Source organism: Dryobates pubescens, chromosome 7, assembly GCF_014839835.1.
Source record: "Dryobates pubescens isolate bDryPub1 chromosome 7, bDryPub1.pri, whole genome shotgun sequence".
In the NCBI taxonomy this organism is placed as follows: Eukaryota; Metazoa; Chordata; class Aves; order Piciformes; family Picidae; genus Dryobates; species Dryobates pubescens.
In genome coordinates, this window is record NC_071618.1 from 35101595 (window position 1) to 35119475 (window position 17881).

Below are 17881 nucleotides of genomic sequence, written 5' to 3' on the forward strand. Positions count from 1 at the left end.
TTGACTCTCAGCATAGAGAAAGAGGAAATGTGAAATGAATGGAATAAAATATGGCTGAGTTGAACGTACAGCAGACCAAATCTTTTGAGCTTAGTCACAAAAGAGAAATCTGTGAATGTTAAAACCCTGGCCTGAATTTTAAATTAATAGTTTTAAAACCATTCATATCTTTTATTGTCATGTTTTGTTATTACTGTGGTAACCTAGAAGGATCCTTCTCTCTCCTTTTACAGAGGGCGAGGAGACTGGAGTGATGGATAGCCTGTTGGAGGCCTTGCAATCAGGTGCAGCTTTTCGAGATCGAAGGAAAAGGATACCAAGGTCTAAAGGTGAATATTCTATTCACATTTTATTTTTCCTGAGAAAGTTAAAAGTATTGTGGGTTCAGTGCTCCAGAACTTAAGTGCTGTCGGATTTAATTCTTTCTTGCAATGACAACTTCTGGGGATCTTGCTGTTTGCTGATGTCACTAGCACTTTGGAGATTCATTTATGAAACTTAGCATGCCTGATTATTATGACAAGACTCTTCAATATGGCCAAAGGTACTTCTCCTTTCTAGGGTTTAGAGTTGAATGGGTGAAGTAAAAGCCATCTTGCCCCATAAGCAGATCAAATTATTGCACTACAATTTAACTGTCACTTAACTCCTAGAAACATCTAACTTCTAAATAATTCTGCTTCATAATGTTACTCCAGTAACTTTTGAAGACCTTTTTTTCCCATTGTTCCCTTGCTTTTGCAGACACACAACAAAATATCAGCCCAACCACACAACGGCCTGTGCTGAAAGCTTGTAACCATGGTAATGAACTATATTCATGAATTGCATGCTCTTTTTGGCGGACTTCGTGTAATTGATCTGTGCTTTCAAAACACTACCATGTTTTTTCAGTTTCATACATTAATGGAACACTGAAACCTGTTCTTTTCAATAATCACCACACTGTTGCATCCTGAAACTCTACTTTTTCATAACTTTACAAAGCTCTTAGATATTTTGTGAGGTTTTCATTTATTTAAAATGCTTTTGATTTTAAGTCTGTGTGGTGGGTTTGAGGCAGAGCCTCCCTTGCCTCCCACCGGGGCAGACAAACGGATTGCAGAAGTGATGGAAAGTTTAAATGGAAAAGCAGTGAGTGTTTTACAGAGAACCACAAACACAGTGACAAAGGAGATCCCAAAGCATACCCAGAAGCCTCCCAGCATTCCCCTTCTCCCCACCTGAGGGTACACCCAGAACCCCCAGGGCTCTTCCTTCCCCCACTCCACTGTTAGGCTAATCTCAGCTGGCCAGATCTGAGATTGCCCTTCCCCCTTCTCCTCCTGGCATTAGGCCTAGCCAGGCCTATGAGGCCTTGAGATAACTCCCCCTCCATTACCAGATAGGGAGCATCTCCCACAGTAGCGGTGAGGGAAGAAAGAGAGAGTGTAAGACCTTGCTGGTGGATTTATAGTGAGGAGGACATTATGGGATGAAATACACAACTTACTGTGTCCACCCACTGGGCTGGACCCTCGGGACACCGGGGGGGTGTCTTATGTGGCCGCAGCAGGGGGGCACCCAGCTCAAACTGCCACAGTTTGTACTTCTACAATCCTTAAGAACAGTTACGCAAGGACTTTTTAATGACTTATGGGGATTTAATAGAAACAAAAGTTTGCAGAACATTTTAAATGCTACTGTGTGCTTTTGTTACTAAGTTGGAGAATTTTTTTCATTCATTCTTTTTTTCTTTGCCTTATAGCCTGAGTAGCTTAGGATATTCAAAAGTGTTGTTGTAGCAGGAAAGTAATATTAAATTAATCAGTTGTTTCATGGCAGAATATTTCTCCAAATTCTGATTGAGTCCTGTACATATTGAGGAGTTTATTCATAAACTCCTCAACTATCTCCTCCTATTACAAGAGGGATCCCCCTATTACAAGAAGGATATGGAGCTGCTGGAACGTGTCCAGAGAAGGGCAATGAGGATGATCAGAGGGCTGGAGCACCTCTCCTGTGAGGACAGACTGAAGGATTTGGGGCTGTTCAGTCTGGAGAAGAGAAGGCTCTGAGGTGACCTAATTGTGGCCTTCCAGTATCTGAAGGGGGCCTACAAGAAGGCTGGGGAGGGACTTCTCAGGATATCAGGTAGTGATAGGACTAGGGGGAATGGAATGAAGCTGGAGGTGGGGAGATTCAGGCTGGACGTGAGGAGGAAGTTCTCCACCATGAGAGTGGTGAAGCCCTGGAATGGGTTGTGCAGGGAGGTGGTTAAGGCCTCATCCCTGGAGGTGTTTAAGAGCAGGCTGGATGAGGCTCTGGGCAGCCTGATCTAGTGTGGGGTGTCCCTGCCCATGGCAGGGGGGTTGGAACTGGATGATCCTTGTGGTCCCTTCCAGCCCTGACTGATACTATGATACTGTCTCGCTGTAATCAATATGACTTGCTCATATATGAGCAAGCTCATATGCTCCTATGGTGCTTGTTAGCTTTGTTCATTAGACAATCTACAAAATGTTACTATGTTAGCTATTTTTTATTAAGCCTGAGGAGTCCAGAGTGGTTCATGACTAGTGGTCTCAGGAAAAAAAGTTTATATATGTAGTGCCTCTGTTAAAGAAAAATTTTTATTGAAACTGAAAAAAAATCCTCCTTATTTTTTAAAGCAGAATACATATATCCTTTGATGTTTAAAAGCTATGCAGAGTTTGTATAGCAGATGCCATGGAATTGATGATATTAATTATAGCTCCTGTTTAAGTGCTTATTTTTTAAGTGTCTATAGCCAGAAAAAACCCACCAGAAATAAGCAAACAACAAAACAACAAAGAACATACAGAATTTGGCATTATTAAATGCAAAATTAAAGAACATAGAGCTAGAAGGACAATTTAAAGATAACTAATTTACTTATAGGCATTTGCTCAAAGGAAAATCAAGTATATTTGGCAGGTGCTTGTCTAGCACATAACATACTGATATTTGAATAATGACTACAGAGTACATCTGAATTTTTCCCATGAGTGTTTCTGCTTTTAAGAACAGTTTATGTTTAATTTTTCTTCTTCCCAGCCCTTTCATGTATCATTAGACAGAAGTGTTGGCTTTATTTTTCAATGATTTGCAGTGTTTTTAGCAACCTAAAATTTCTAATGGGTACTTGATTTTGTATCATGGTAAAAAAGTTACCATCTTACTCTAGGCTTAAAATGTGTGGAGACTGATAAAAGTCCTCATGGAGCAATTCAGGCACTGCCACTGTTTGTTTCCATACTGGTTTTGGCTGTTTGGATTAAATGGTAACTGGTTTGGATAGTGCTTATTCTGATGAGGCTAACAGATTCACTTATGGTAGATCTACTTCTTTGACTCATAGATACAATTCTTTGACTTCTTTGAACAACTTTGAGTCATCTTGCAGTCAGAAAGAATTATGAGCCATGATGTGCAATGTCTGTCCTCTGAATCATTCAGTGTGTAGCAGTCTATTGGGCAAATGCTATCAAATTCTAGCTAATCTCTTCTGTTTCAAAACAAAACACCACCAAGCAAATTAATAATAACTGATTTAATCTGTATAATTAAATATATTTCTCTAAAAAGTGGAATACAAATCAGACCCAAGCTTAGAAGGGAACTAGAGTCTCTGTCTCACAGGGCATGGCAAGGAAAGAATTATAGCCAGAATGCACACTTTTCTCCATAGCTGTAATATAAATGGAAGCAGGAATTAAATCTCTCTAACCATTTCCATAGTCATCCTCAGTACAATACTGCTGAGCCAAGCCCTATAAAACAAAGTGATACAGAGGAGCAAGCCAACACGAGTGAGCTCTAGAACTGTGTACAGAAGTGGTTTCACAGAATCACAGAATCACCAAGGTTGGAAGAGACTGCAAAGATCATCAAGTCCAACCTGTCACCACAGACCTCAGGACTAAACCATGGCACCAAGTGCCACATCCAATCCCCTCTTGAACACCTCCAGTGATGGTGACTCCACCACCTCCCTGGGCAGCCCATTCCAATGGCTAACAACTCTCTCTGTGAAGAACTTTCTCCTCACCTCAAACCTAAACTTCCCCTGGCACAGCTGGAGACTGTGTCCTCTTACTCTGGTGCTGGTTGCTTGAGAGAAGAGACCAACTCCCTCCTGGCTACAAACCCCCTTCAGGTAGTTGTAGAGAGCAATAAGGTCTCCCCTGAGCCTCCTCTGCTTATGAAAAGAAAGGAGGGATAATAAATTTAGTGGAATGTTAGCCATTGGTTGACCATTTTTCTTTTCCTGATCTGTTAAGCTGCCTAGAAATCTCTGGTAGTGTTCAGGTGATTTTTTTGATTAAGAAGGAGTACTGGTTCTCCTGGTGCATCCCAGGATAGCCTCTTTGTGTTATTTAATTTGTAGTACAACTACACTTGTATTTCATTTAACAGATTGGCTCTTTCTAACGTGGTCTATAGTTTTCATCAAGTTTAAATCTATTCTGTTTCTGTGATCAGAATTTCTGATTGTATTTCTTCTGCTTGTGACAAGGCCCATCAAATCAGAAAATTTCTTGCTGGGGAAAAGCCATGCTGCATGACTAAGAAGTAATATCCATGTGGTATTGCTAGATCTTGGAAACATTCTAACACCTCAAGAATACAACTAATTCTCATCAGATTTTCACTGACATAGATATGATTGGTACATCTATTTCTTTGGTTTCCATTCCTGTGTCTTTGTATTTTTAAATTAATGACTGAATTGCATATATGTTCAAAACTACCTGGGACTGTAGGCTTTCACTGCAGGGAGCCATAAACTGCAGTGAATACAGTGGTATATGCTTTTGCTGTAATTCCCATTCAGAGCACTGTATGACACAAGTGGAGCCTTCGTATGGTTTTAGTGTTGTACTTCAGTAAGATTTTGGTTCAATAGCATCTAGCAGGGGAGCTTTTTTATTTTGTTTAGAGAGCAGAAGAAAGCACTTAATTTTCAATGATCGGGATTTTTCACATTAGAAGATCATTTCAAGCAACTTATAGCTATGGCTGATCTGAGTTTATCAATTATTTACAACCACAGTCGAGGCATATTTGCAGCTTGCACATTTATGTCGATCTAGTTAATTCATATACACGTAGCAGCATATCCAAGGAAGCATGGAGCCCACTGCAGTACAGAAAGCTGCATTATTCACTAAGTTTTTGGTTAGGCATTGCAGTCTGTATCAAATTCTCTAGTGCTCTGACTATGCATTTATTTGCTGTAACATCAGCCAAGGTAATGTTATCTGGAATGCATTAGTACAATTTTGAGATGCCGCTTTGATTGCGTGTATGTATACCTCGAGTGCAGCAGAAATTGTTTTTCTTTACAAGCAGATTATATTCAAAATGCTGTGAGTCAAGAAAAGCTGTAATAAAATGGAAGTCAAGAAATAGGGATTGCTTTTTTGTGACTGCAGAGACTGAAAGAATTCCTCCTGTTGCAATCAGTAATTGGAGTTTACTTCCAAAGCTATGGTAACGTCTTGTTTCTATATTAAGATGAAACTTCCATAGTAAGAGATAGCCATAATTACTATAGCTGTTCAGTAAGCCTATAAACAATGGAATGCCATATTTAGTCTGAAGCATTAACACTTCTGTTAAATAAAATCCTTGTCAAGCAATGCTATTCTGGCCCCCAGTTAAGCAGAATAAAGCCTCTTTTCTTTTACATGTTTGTTGTTTGTATTTTTAATCTCTTAATTGTAATGAAACTGTCATCTGAGGTTCATGTTGGTGTTTCTGCTACCTTATTTTTATAATCATCTGACAATGAGCTCAGGCTCATCTTAATTCTTGAAACTGTCAGTGCAAGCACTCAGAGGTCATTCTTTACGTCATCATTGCTGTGTATGGCAGCAAACTACCACTGACATTGCACATTAACTTTGCTTTATTTATTTTTTCTGGAATCTGTGTGTGTTGCTGTCTTTTCCACAACTGGATGTAGTGAACATTGAGAAGTGCCTAATACTGGAGAAACAGTGAAATCTGTGCAGATAACTTTTTACTGAGTAGATGCTATTAGTAACAGTGCATTCTTGGGAACTACCAGTTCTTCATGGTAGATACTGTTTGAGAGGCACTGTGCATTCTTTGTACATGTGATCTAAAATCACAGTGTTTGTACCTCTGGCTTTGTGAAGTTTTACTCATTAGACAAGTCTTCTAAGCAGAAGACTTGGAATGTATGTGGACACTGTTATGAAATGAAATTAGATAGTGTTGGATGATAGGTTAGACCTGATGATCTGAAACGTATTTTCCAACCAGGTTAATTCTATCCTATCCTATCCTATCCTATCCTATCCTATCCTATCCTATCCTATCCTATCCTATCCTATCCTATCCTATCCTATCCTATCCTAATAGGATTTGTTTTTAAAAAAACCCAAAATGTAGTTCTCAGTTGTTTCATTTTAAGACCAAAACTTTGCTCTGATACTGACTTCATAGGTCAAGTAAAATTGCTGCTTATTCTCACAGAAATAATTCCCTTGAAACCATCTGCACTGTTTATAATAGTTTTTTTTCCTAGAGCAGACAGCAGAGTTTAAAGAAACTGTGACTGTAAGAATCAATTTTGCATAAGTAAAAAACAAAAAATTCCAATGAAAGCGAATTTACTCATTTTCATTTGTTTGTTTAGAACTATTTCTGCATTGACATAGTTAAGTGTGCAAGCAGCCTTGCAAAGAGATAACCCTGAAGAATTCACATTCCAAATTACCTAGATTAATTTTGGTGTGAAGTTTTTAGATTGTTTTTCTAGTGATCTTGTGCTCTTGTAATTGGTGTTGGAGTGGAGAAAGTATTCAAGTCAGAAGGGATGACAGTCAGTGAGAAATGACAAATTGTAATATTTTTTTTTCAGAGCCTTTTCAGCCAAGTTAATAAAGTCAGCCTTCATTATAGAGACCAACATAGATTTACACATCCAAGTGCCGGGTTCTGAACATTGGCCACAGCAACCCCATGCAGTGCTACAGGCTGGGGTCAGAGTGGCTGGAGAGTGGCCAGGCAGAGAGGGACCTGGGGGTACTGGTTGATGGTAGGCTGAACATGAGCCTGCAGTGTGCCCAGGCAGCCAAGAGGGCCAATGGCATCCTGGCCTGCATCAACAACAGTGTGGCCAGCAGGAGCAGGGAGGTCATTCTGCCCCTGTACACTGCACTGGTTAGGCTGCACCTCGAGTACTGTGTCCAATTCTGGGCCCCTCGGTTTAGGAAGGATGTTGACTTGCTGGAACATGTCCAGAGAAGGACAACGAAGTTGGTGAGGGGTTTGGAGCACAGCCCTATGAGGAGAGGCTGAGGGAGCTGGGGTTGCTTAGCCTGGAGAAGAGGAGACTCAGGGGTGACCTTCTTGCTGTCTACAACTCCCTGAAGGGAGGTTGTAGACAGGTGGATATTGGTCTCTTCTCCCAGGCAGCCAGCACCAGAACAAGAGGACACAGTCTCAGGCTGCACCAGGGGAGGTTTAGGCTGGATGTTAGGAAAAAGTTCTATACAGAGAGACTGATTGCCCATTGGAATGGGCTGCCTGGGGAGGTGGTGGAGTCCCCATCATTGGAGGTGTTCAGGAGGAGACTTGATGGGGTGCTTGGTGCCATGGTTTAGTTGTTTAGGTGGGTTGGATTAGTTGATGGGTTGGACGCAATGATCTTGAAGGTCTCTTCCAACCTGGTCTATTCTATTCTATTCTATTCTATTCTATTCTATTCTATTCTATTCTATTCTATTGACATAAAACTTTTTTTTTTTTTTTAATGCCAAATATGTTGCAAAATGGATTCAAGCTTTGCTAAGAATGGAAAAAGTCCTTCAGACTAGTAGTAAATACATATTAGTACTATGAAAGTATGGGTATAGACAGAAAAAATAATTGCTAACTTGCCCTTAGACTCAGCTAAACACACACTCTAAGCCTGTATTTAGAAAAGAGGAACTGTAATCCTTCCAAAATGTCTGTTTCTTTTATAACTCCTTTTACAAAGTCTTAAGAGATTTCCCTTTTCAGTTCTCATGAATAAGGTGACAAGAGTATCCTCCATTCTGTGTCTTATCATCAGGAATTCTATATGCATATAATATAGGCAAGAATGACAATGAAATCTGTTTTTAAAAGTGAAAAATTTTAGGTGCCACCTTGAGGCAAGGTGGACCTTATAATAGGGCTTACTCTCCAGAGGTCTGACAACTTTATTTCTAAAGTGAGACCCTTTGAAGATGTTAAATTAGACACTCAGAAGAGCTAATTGCCTTTGTAAATATCTTTCCAGGCTTCATTGGTACTAGTTGAATAAGGCTGCTTCTCTCAAGGGAGGCAAGGACGTTTTCTGCAGGAGAAGAACTGTGGCAAAGAGGTGACATTTGAAAGCAGTGACACTGTATATTCCATAATTGCACATACAGTAAATGTCAGCTTCATAGTCATCTAGCTAGGTAACCAGTTTTCCACAAGCTGCGGCAGACAAGTTATACATTCAAAGCAGTCTTCTGAATATGCGTCAGTGGACAATCTTAAATCTGCTAAGGGAGCAGTAAATTACCAAGAAGTTACCCATATTTGTCTTTTCATTGTTTAGTCACACAGAACTTCCCATTTGAAGCCAATTACCGAGTTGATTTGTGTAGCAAAGAGCTTCTGTCACTTCTCAGAGTACTTTTCAAGTATATTCCATATTTGTTAAACAAGATTTTAGGTATGAATTTACTGGACTCTTTTACTTCTGTTTTCTGAGTGTTAAGAGCAAGTGGTATCGAAACTCCTGCCTCTTTCTTCAAAGGCATTATGAGCTCTGACCCACATAGAAGAAATTACATATCTATTGACTGAAGAACAACCATAATACTCTTTATATTATTATATATATATATAGTATATTTTTTTTAAGGGATTAACTTTCTTTTAAAAATAATTAGAGTGAACTATCAGACAGGGAAATTTCATCAGCTACAGGACATCTGAGATGGAAACAAATGATGCATCAGTCCTGACCTCAGTATGTAACCCTAACCCCTAACCCTAACCCTATGTATCCCTGAGTCCCTCAGGGGTCAGTCCTGGGACCAGTCTTGTTCAAGTTCTGGAGCCCCTATTACAAGAGGGATATGGACATGCTGGAACATGTCCAGAGAAGGGCGATGAGTATGATCATAGGGCTGGAGCACCTCTCCTATGAGGACAGACTGAAGGAGTTGGGGCTGTTCAGTCTGGAGAAGAGAAGGCTCCCAGGTGACCTAATTGTGGCCTTCCAGTATCTGAAGGGGGCCTACAAGAAGGCTGGGGAGGGACTTCTCAGGTAGTGATAGGACTAGGGGGAATGGAATGAAGCTGGAAGTGGGGAGATTCAGGCTGGAGGTGAGGAGGAAGTTCTTCACCATGAGAGTGGTGAAGCCCTGGAATGGGTTGTCCAGGGAGATGGTTGAGGCCCCATCCCTGGAGGTGTTTAAGCCCAGGCTGGATGAGGCTCTGGCCAGACTGATCTAGAGTGGGGTGTCCCTGCCCATGGCAGGGGCATTGGAACTAGATGATCCTTGTGGTCCCTTCCAGCCCTGACTGATACTATGATACTATGTTTTGTGACACAACTGATGTCTGGTTAATGCAGCATTGTTTTGTCAGTAATTAAAAAGATGTCGAAAAAGCACCAAAAAATACTCATTAAATTCTGTAAGCACACCTCTGAATTCATCTTTCTTTGCCATGGAAGTGAATGCTTTCTCTTAACATTGTGAAATACTTACTGAAATTTCTTTACCATGTGAGTGAATGTCTATCCTTCATGTTGTAGATTTCTTTTCCTCCTATGGGAGAATTTAGTTTCTTGGGGGGGGGGGGGGGGGGGGTTGAGAACTGGTTGTTGCAACACAGCAGAAATTTACAATTTAAAGGAAACTCTGGAGTTAGGTTTCTGCTTCATGTTTTCAATTATAAGCCAATGCTCTGCTAAGATGTAAATAAAGGATGTTAAATAGATGCAGGGAAAACAAGAGCATATCTTGTAGCTTCTTCCCTTCGTTAGGGTAGGAACACTTGGAAGTCTTTTTTTACAAGAAGTGGAATATTCTGAAGGGAAATTGGCCTTTGAGTTGAACCAGAACTGGTGTTTGTGTCTGTAAGTTGCTTGATAAATGCAGTATCATCTTTGTTTCATTCCAGAAATAGATGTCTTGTGTATTTCCATCGTGCATGCCTGAGGCAAAATCTACATCAATCACCCAGCAAAATAATCAGAAGCCTCAAGAGACTTTTTCTTGGTGGCTGGAACTTAAGACATCATGAGTGGTAAAGGAGGGACATATAGGGAGCAAATGCAGCATTTATATGAGTGGCAGAAGGAAAGATGATAACCAGACTTAGTCCGAATGATCTGGAATAGAGTGATGCAGTTGGACTGTGACTCCTCTTTTGCCTTTTAGTTTACAAATCCAATATGAGAAGCTGTAGTTTAGATAATTTCAGGAAAGTTTTTATTTTAGAGGATATTTGGCTAATGAAGAATCTATTCACTTTCAGCATACACTGTAAAGTAGATTGAGCCTTGTTCTTGGCAGGAAAATGTATGTCTTACAAAAAAATGAACCACCACACCAACCAAACAAAAACCTCACAGCTTTTAAGCAAACAAAAAAGTGAATTAAAGTCAGTCCAACTTCCTAGAAGATTTTAATTCCTCAAGATGTGCAAAATCCACCACCCCCACCCCCCGTTTGAAAGACTACAACAATGCCTTCTTAGTAGACATGGTCTTTCTCTTACAATATTTTCCCATGATATCTTAAAACTTAGATTTTCTAAAATGGTCAGGGAGTTTTATTTTATCAGGGGGAAAAGACTTTCTCATTCTTTATTTTCTCTTGATAATTAACTAACTCAATATGGGGAAATAAAGCAAGACCAGAAGAATAAAAGAGAAACGGCTATCTGACTCTAAAAGTTTGACCGTGTTTGCCTTAGGTGGTAAAAAATCTAGAACTCAAGGTTTAGAAAACTAAGAGTGATTTATTCTACACTGTACTCAAACTTGCAGTCCTTGATTTTCTCTCTCCTTGCTGCAAAGCAAAATGCTAAAATAAGAAATTGAAAAGATAACATCAAAAATACATAGTGTCATAAGCAGGGGAATGGGATGAAATCTCAGCAGATTTTCAGCATGGTCAGATAATTATTCTAGGGTTCTCTTCTTTTTATCTGTTTTCTTAGGCTCTAAGCCTATTTCTTTGTGTTTGAAAATAGATGACTGTACATGGTAAGTTATGGTACAGTGCACATACAGATACCTGAATTAGATCTGGACAGATTACTTTGTTTACTTGAAGTAGGATACCTGTTAGACCAGGAAAAAAATATGTCTAGCACAATTCACTTTTAGGATTTCAAACCAAAATTATTTGTCTCTGTACAGTACCTAAATGGGCTGGGCTGGGCAGTTTCAGGAGCTATGTTTAAGAATTTAACAACATTTGAGCCACAGAAAATGGTGGTTCTTTTCATGGGTTTCCTCACTGTTTTATAAAATCTAAATTGAGTTATTTAATATGTTGTATATTTTTATATGTAGACTAACTTCATAGCTTATATTGTTCTCTGCCATTTGGAAGCCTATGCTGCCTATAAAGACAGTATTTTCTGATAATCACTTGTCATAAATAGGAAGAGAGAAAACATTTAAAATAATCCTAAAACAGGGCATGTCTCCTATTTTGCTTTATTTACTGGCCCTTTTATTTAAAATATATGATTTTCTGCTTCACCAAAAAATAGTTTCTAATAGTGGAAAGTGTCAAAGACTTACTATTATAGATACATGTCACATGAAATAGAATGAAATCACCACTGCTTTGCTTTAAACATCTTGGATAACAGACCTTAATAGAACCATGAGTAAAAATGTTGGCAAATGCCTCCCTGATGCTACACAAGTTGATAGGCTGGTATTTTCATGGCTAGGACTTTGAGGTCATATTATGCATTTTACTTCAGTCACTAGATTTTTTGTGGCAGGAATCATCCTAAGACTTCCCCATTAGCAGGAGCATTTGAATTACTAGACCTGGTTACATTTTTGTCCTGTGTTCTAAAATCACAGTATACATACTTTTTTTGATCCATCATTTCCATGAGAAAGAAAGAAAACTTGATGATGGCTTTCACTCCACCATCATTAATTCAAGAACTGGGTGAGTCAATGTAATGATTCCAAACCTGCTAATAGCTTATATAAACGGGATGCCAAATTAGGAAATCAGACTGATGGTGGAGCTTGAGGGGAGGGCTCTCTTAAATTTTGGTCAAATAAATGAGAACTATATCAAAATAAATACTGGTAGAGTACCCTATCCTTTCCTCTGGTTCTAAACTATTTGAAGCTGGGCAGACAATGATGCTGACTTTGGGTTGTTTGGGCTTTTTACCCCAGTTTACATTGTTTCTTAAGCTGAGATCTACAGGGTCTGCTTTACAGATGTACCAAACATCTACAACTTCAGTGAAAGGGGTAGGAATCAAAGTGCTAAACACAAAGTGCTTTATGATGTTAATTACTCTGGCTTATCAATTAGTATGCATTTTTAACTGATCTCTCAAAATTAATGTATGTATTTAATCTCATGAAGAGAAAAAATACCTCATAAACACCGATAACATGATTTATGGGCCTTAGGCTTCTTATGGACCTTAGGCTGAGGAGGCTGACATACCTTACCCAGGAGTTAGTTTATATGAGTTGTTAACAGTCAGTGAGTTCATGCTCCATATTTAAAGTCCTGGAGGCTAAGAGACTTGCAGAAGTTTCTCTGTGGTTTAGTTCCGTCTATAATACAGTTCATAAAACATGGCACAGCACAACCAATACTGAAAATAAACCAACAGCTTGAATAGCTCCTCTTTAAATTAGCATATTCTGTCCTAGGCAATGAATGATACAAGTCCTTGTGAGGGGACTGAAAAAGAAAAAGTAATTATCTGACAATGCATATATGTAAGATAAGATATTAAATTTGAATAGTTAGCATTCCTGTGCTTCCAAATTCTAATACTTTGATACTCTGCTCTTTCCCTTTCCTAAAGTGTTTGTGTAATTTATGTTATACTACTAGCTGCAATGGCAATACTTTTCAGTGTGCAAATGTTTCATTTGACCAGCTGGATTAAAAGGAAATTAATCAGTACTGCAGCTTTAAGTTATGTAATCTTCTTGATATGCAAGATAAGTTCGTCATTTCATCATAAAGAGTAAGTCAGGATTGGTGCATGAGTCTTTGCAAACTGTTCTGGCTCTTCAGCACAGAATGAGAAGTACTTCGATATCAGGTAATCCCTAGTTTTATAACTGTACTGTAGATGGTAGTCTTCCCCTTTCCCTAAGAAATATAAAATCGTTTTAATTCTATGTGATCCATCATCAGGCAACAACTCAAAAAAATAACGTTCTTAAATGCTCTCAGATGTCCAGTAGCAAAAATAAATGAAGGGCAGAGTGCATTAAGGAATTTCCAGTTGTGTCTCACAGGGCAGAGAAAACTGCTATGAGAGAGCTCTTGGGATATCTCCTACTCCTGCTGCCTTTAGCAATAGCTTCCTGACTAATCAGTCTGCAAGCTTACCCCAGTGCTTTAAGTCTGTTCCTTCTCTGTTGCCAGCTGCTGACTGAAAACAGGACACAGCCAATTACTCTCTGCTGAGTTTATTCAGTCTCTGTTTATCCACCTAACAGCAGTTGCTCTGAGATCATTTCATTGAAAAGTTGTTATATAGTGAGACCTCCTATTATAAGATGTTGGATTTGTTTCAGTGGGGTCAAAAGTATATGAATCCCACAGTGTAAGATTAGATATAATATTGTTTGGGATGGTTGCTTCCTATGGGATGGAAAGCAAAGCACACTGCTGTGGAATTATTTTCTTCATTTTCCAGTGTTCCAGTGCCAGTTAATGAGAAAGGTTTGTCTTCATCATTTAAAGTAAACAAAATAGCTTTTAATAACTGTACCTTTAATTGAGGATACTAGTAGCTATAACCTAATGTATAGTTGGGGTTGTGATCTTCCTTCGTGGATCTTTTTTTCTCCCCCCTTCCTTTCTAGTTATTTCTGTTCCCAAGCACACATCTTGTCAATTCCTGGTTGGAAGCCCATCTCTCTTACTCATCTGTCATTCCTTTAGTACATTAGCACATTCAACAATATACTTAACTATAGGACATAAAACATTTTACTCCTAATTCAGCCTAACGAAAAGGACATTTTTGACCTGTACCAATAAAATAGAAAATGCACTGCTGGCCCAAATGAGAACTTACTACTTATTAAAGAAGTCCTCTACACTCAAGTTAGCCATAAAGCTTTGCTGAAATTGTGCATGTTGAAGGAACTAAGCAACCAAGAAGGCTACAAAGGGATCTCCAGCTAATCTTTTCTGGGAAAGCTTTACTAACACACAATACAGGATACTTCTGATGATTATTTTTCTAATAAGTGAAAGTACAAAGGGACACATTAAACAGTTCTGGTTTAGCTACTTAAGAGAAAGCTAAATGAGAGGCAGGTCAGCAATAACTTAATGTAGTAGCCAAACTTTGTAAAACAGTTTAAAATTAAATAACCATGCTGTTTGCATCCTTTTCAATATCCAGGGGGAGGGTGGCAGGGCGAGATTCAAACATTGTGCAGTGTGATCTCCCATCCAAAACTGTCACTCAGAATCTGGATTTGCTCAGAAACTGCTATATGATGCCCTTTAAGAACTGCTAACTTTGATACTGCACCACACGGTCCAGCAAGGTTTTCTTCATCTGTGTCCACATTGAAAAGTTTCAAGGTATTTTCTCTTACACTTAGGACTTCTCTGCTTTTAGTTCCGCACATTTTGTTTTCTGAAAAAAAACCAGGAGTTACTTCATATTTTGAGTTTGCAAATCTTTATTCCCTTAGCCTGCATTGACATAGTGGAAGTTATTTAAATGTTTGCAGTAAGTAATACATTTCTACAAGAGATAAGAAAACTTATTTGGTCAAGAACACTTTTTAACAAGAATACTAGCTGTATTTTATATGGAAATAGAGTTTGACTAAAATTAATATTCCAAGGTCTGGGTTTTTTTTTTGTCAAAGCTGAACTGAACAAGTTAGGGAGAATGACAGGAGAATATGAGAAATCAGAGAGCTCTGTTTAAGCTGCTAGAGTGTGTGGTAGTAAAGGGCACACTCCACTGCTTTATGCTCTTGGCTGTATTTGAAGACTTTAGCCTTAAGTTTTTTCAGTTATTGATGTGGAATTCTCTTTACATCAAATTGTCCACCTTCAAAAACTAAATGGAGTGCAGTAAAATTTTATAATGTTAGTTTTCTTGGGATATGATGAGCATGCTACTGAAGAAGTCCACTTTGAGGTGCTTTAGATTCAGAAAACATTGCAACATTGCTGCTCTAAACAAGATTTTCAGATTCTGGAACTAATGGTGCACTGGTATGAGCTATACTGGCAAGAGCAGAACAACTGAAAAAAATACTGTCCTTGAACTGTTCCAGTCTGTTGGCATGCGGTGCATCTCTGTAGGATCAACTTCTGTTGCCTGTCTTCAGGGCAAAAAGAGTTTGGTGAGTCTTATGCCACATATTATTAAAAGTGTCGTAATTCATGTTTCAAGGTTGTTTAACATGTTCTTGTCTGCAGCATTAAAGAAATTAAAGTTGAGCTTTGAACCAATGCCATTTTCAGTACATGTACTTCTTTTAATGAAAGGAACATATACTTGAACAGATGTTTTCCCTGCTACTTTTGAAGAGTTTCTTATCTTTGAGGTATATGAACTGAGTAGTGCAGTGTTGAATTTAATGTTAGTTCTGGTATGGAAGTGGTGTGTGGAACTGAGCAAATTCATCCAAAGAAAGTTGAAATGTTTCAGTTTACTTAGGGTTTCAGTCCAGGCTTATTAAGTCAGCCTAAGAATAGAATTTCTATCTGTTAAACTTTCCACTGGGATTTATGATTGGAGTGCATATAATACCTCTCATTACTGATCAATGCACAAGAGATGTTTTGTTTTAATTTGTATTCAGGGGAAGTATCTGCACTAGTTTTCCTATGATGTTTTGGTAAATAAGGTTCCATTAATTATTAACCAAATATTGAGTGAACCTTGAAACTCACTGGGTCACAGTTGAACAATCATACAGCAGCAGGGATTTTTCTCGGATACTCCGTGTCAAAGTTAGGTTTCCAATTAATATTACTTATTTCTTTCCTGATAATGGGATGACATTTTTGACGTTTAAGGAAACCAGAAATAACCAATATTATTTGTCAAACTAAATTAAAGCTTAAAGCAAATTAATAAGACTACCTTCCAACAGCAGCAACAAGATATTACATAAACTATACAAGTGCCACCACTGGAACGTGTCCAGAGAAGGGCAACAAAGTTGGTGAGGGGTTTGGAACACAAGCCCTATGAGGAGAGGCTGAGGGAGCTGGGGTTGCTTAGCCTGGAGGAGACTCAGGGGTGACCTTATTGCTCTCTACAACTACTTTAAGAGAGGTTGTAGACAGGCGAAGGTTGGGCTGCCCGGGGAGGTGGTGGAGTCACCATCATTGGAGATGTTCAGGAGGAGACTTGATAGGGTGCTTGGTGCCGTGGTTTAGTTGATTAGATAGTGTTGGATGGTAGTTTGGACTTGATGATCTCAAAGGTCTCTTCCAACCTGGTCTATTCTATTCTACTCTATTCTATTCTATTCTATTCTATTCTATTCTATTCTATTCTATTCTATTCTATTCTCTGGCACTTGTGATAAAAATTTGTGTATCCCTTTATCAAAATCAGTTTACCTGGGAGTTTGATTTCTAATGTAGCAGATGTACTTGTCTTATAAGTAGCACTTAGGGCAAAGTAGCTCTTAGTTTGAAGCAAAAGTGTTTGTAATTTTTTGCTTGTCTGTTTTTATAAATTATTGGTTTGTGTCCATTGCTGCTTTTGAATATGAAAGAGGGGAATAAATTATGTCACAGAAACAGTGGTGCTACAGATGAGATTGTGCTCTTTGTTTTGATAGGGTTTTTTCCAGTCTGCTCTGGTAGTAGCCATTCTCTACATGTTAATATATGGAGAGAGAAAAGAAAGCATTTATTTTGCAGAAAGAAATCATAGCCAAACTTACTCATGGAGACTTCGTGTTTTCTAGTTTCTTGTGGGGAATATTTAAGTACTGGCTGCTTCATTGGCCCAGCTGCATTAAGATGAGTAAGGTAGAGGGCAATGTATAGCTGTGATTTAGAGCAGAGTTTGCATTTGATAAAGTCATACATACTATTATTTGGGGAAAAAAAAAAAAGCACTAAGTCTAAGATGTTTTAAAAGGTTTAAAAATGCACAGCAGCTTCCTGACTTAGATGTGTGGCCTAACAAGAAAAAGCAGCATGAAGTTGTATGGTTTAGGCTAAAAGTTTTGAAGAGTGCTTCTGAAACACTTTACATGTTTTATTTTCTGGTACAATATTTCAGTTAATTCAAATTCAGCTCAAATTAACAACTCCATGTGCTTTGAGATAATTAAATTACAGTCTCCTCTTATCTTGGCTCACCATGCAGACTACTGCCCACCCCTATAGCTGCCTTTACTCCATTGCTGTAGCAGTTTGGATATTTAGGAATAAATCTTTTCTTCTCCACATCAGTTGTTGTGAAAGGAATGTAAACCACCTGTGAAAAAAAAAATCAGCATATTTGGACAGATTTCTTGTGTCTGCTTGCCTGGCTGCATTCCAGATGTTTTTATGGCTCTGTAAGAGAAAGAGTCAAAAAGGTATTTCAGCTGTTCCTGGTTATTAAATCTGACCTGGATGTACCACGGGCTGGG

The 17881-nt window shown here is 38.7% G+C and overlaps 1 protein-coding gene across 1 annotated transcript in view; it reads left to right on the forward strand.

The window, feature by feature from the left end:
• DIAPH3 (diaphanous related formin 3) overlaps positions 1–17881 on the forward strand; it is a 277885-nt gene that overhangs the window by 202747 nt on the left and 57257 nt on the right. Inside the window, exons 26-27 of the mRNA XM_054163054.1 lie at positions 234–329; positions 745–804. Of these exons, the coding sequence (XP_054019029.1) occupies positions 234–329; positions 745–804 (156 nt within the window). The remainder of the gene's footprint in view (positions 1–233; positions 330–744; positions 805–17881) is intronic.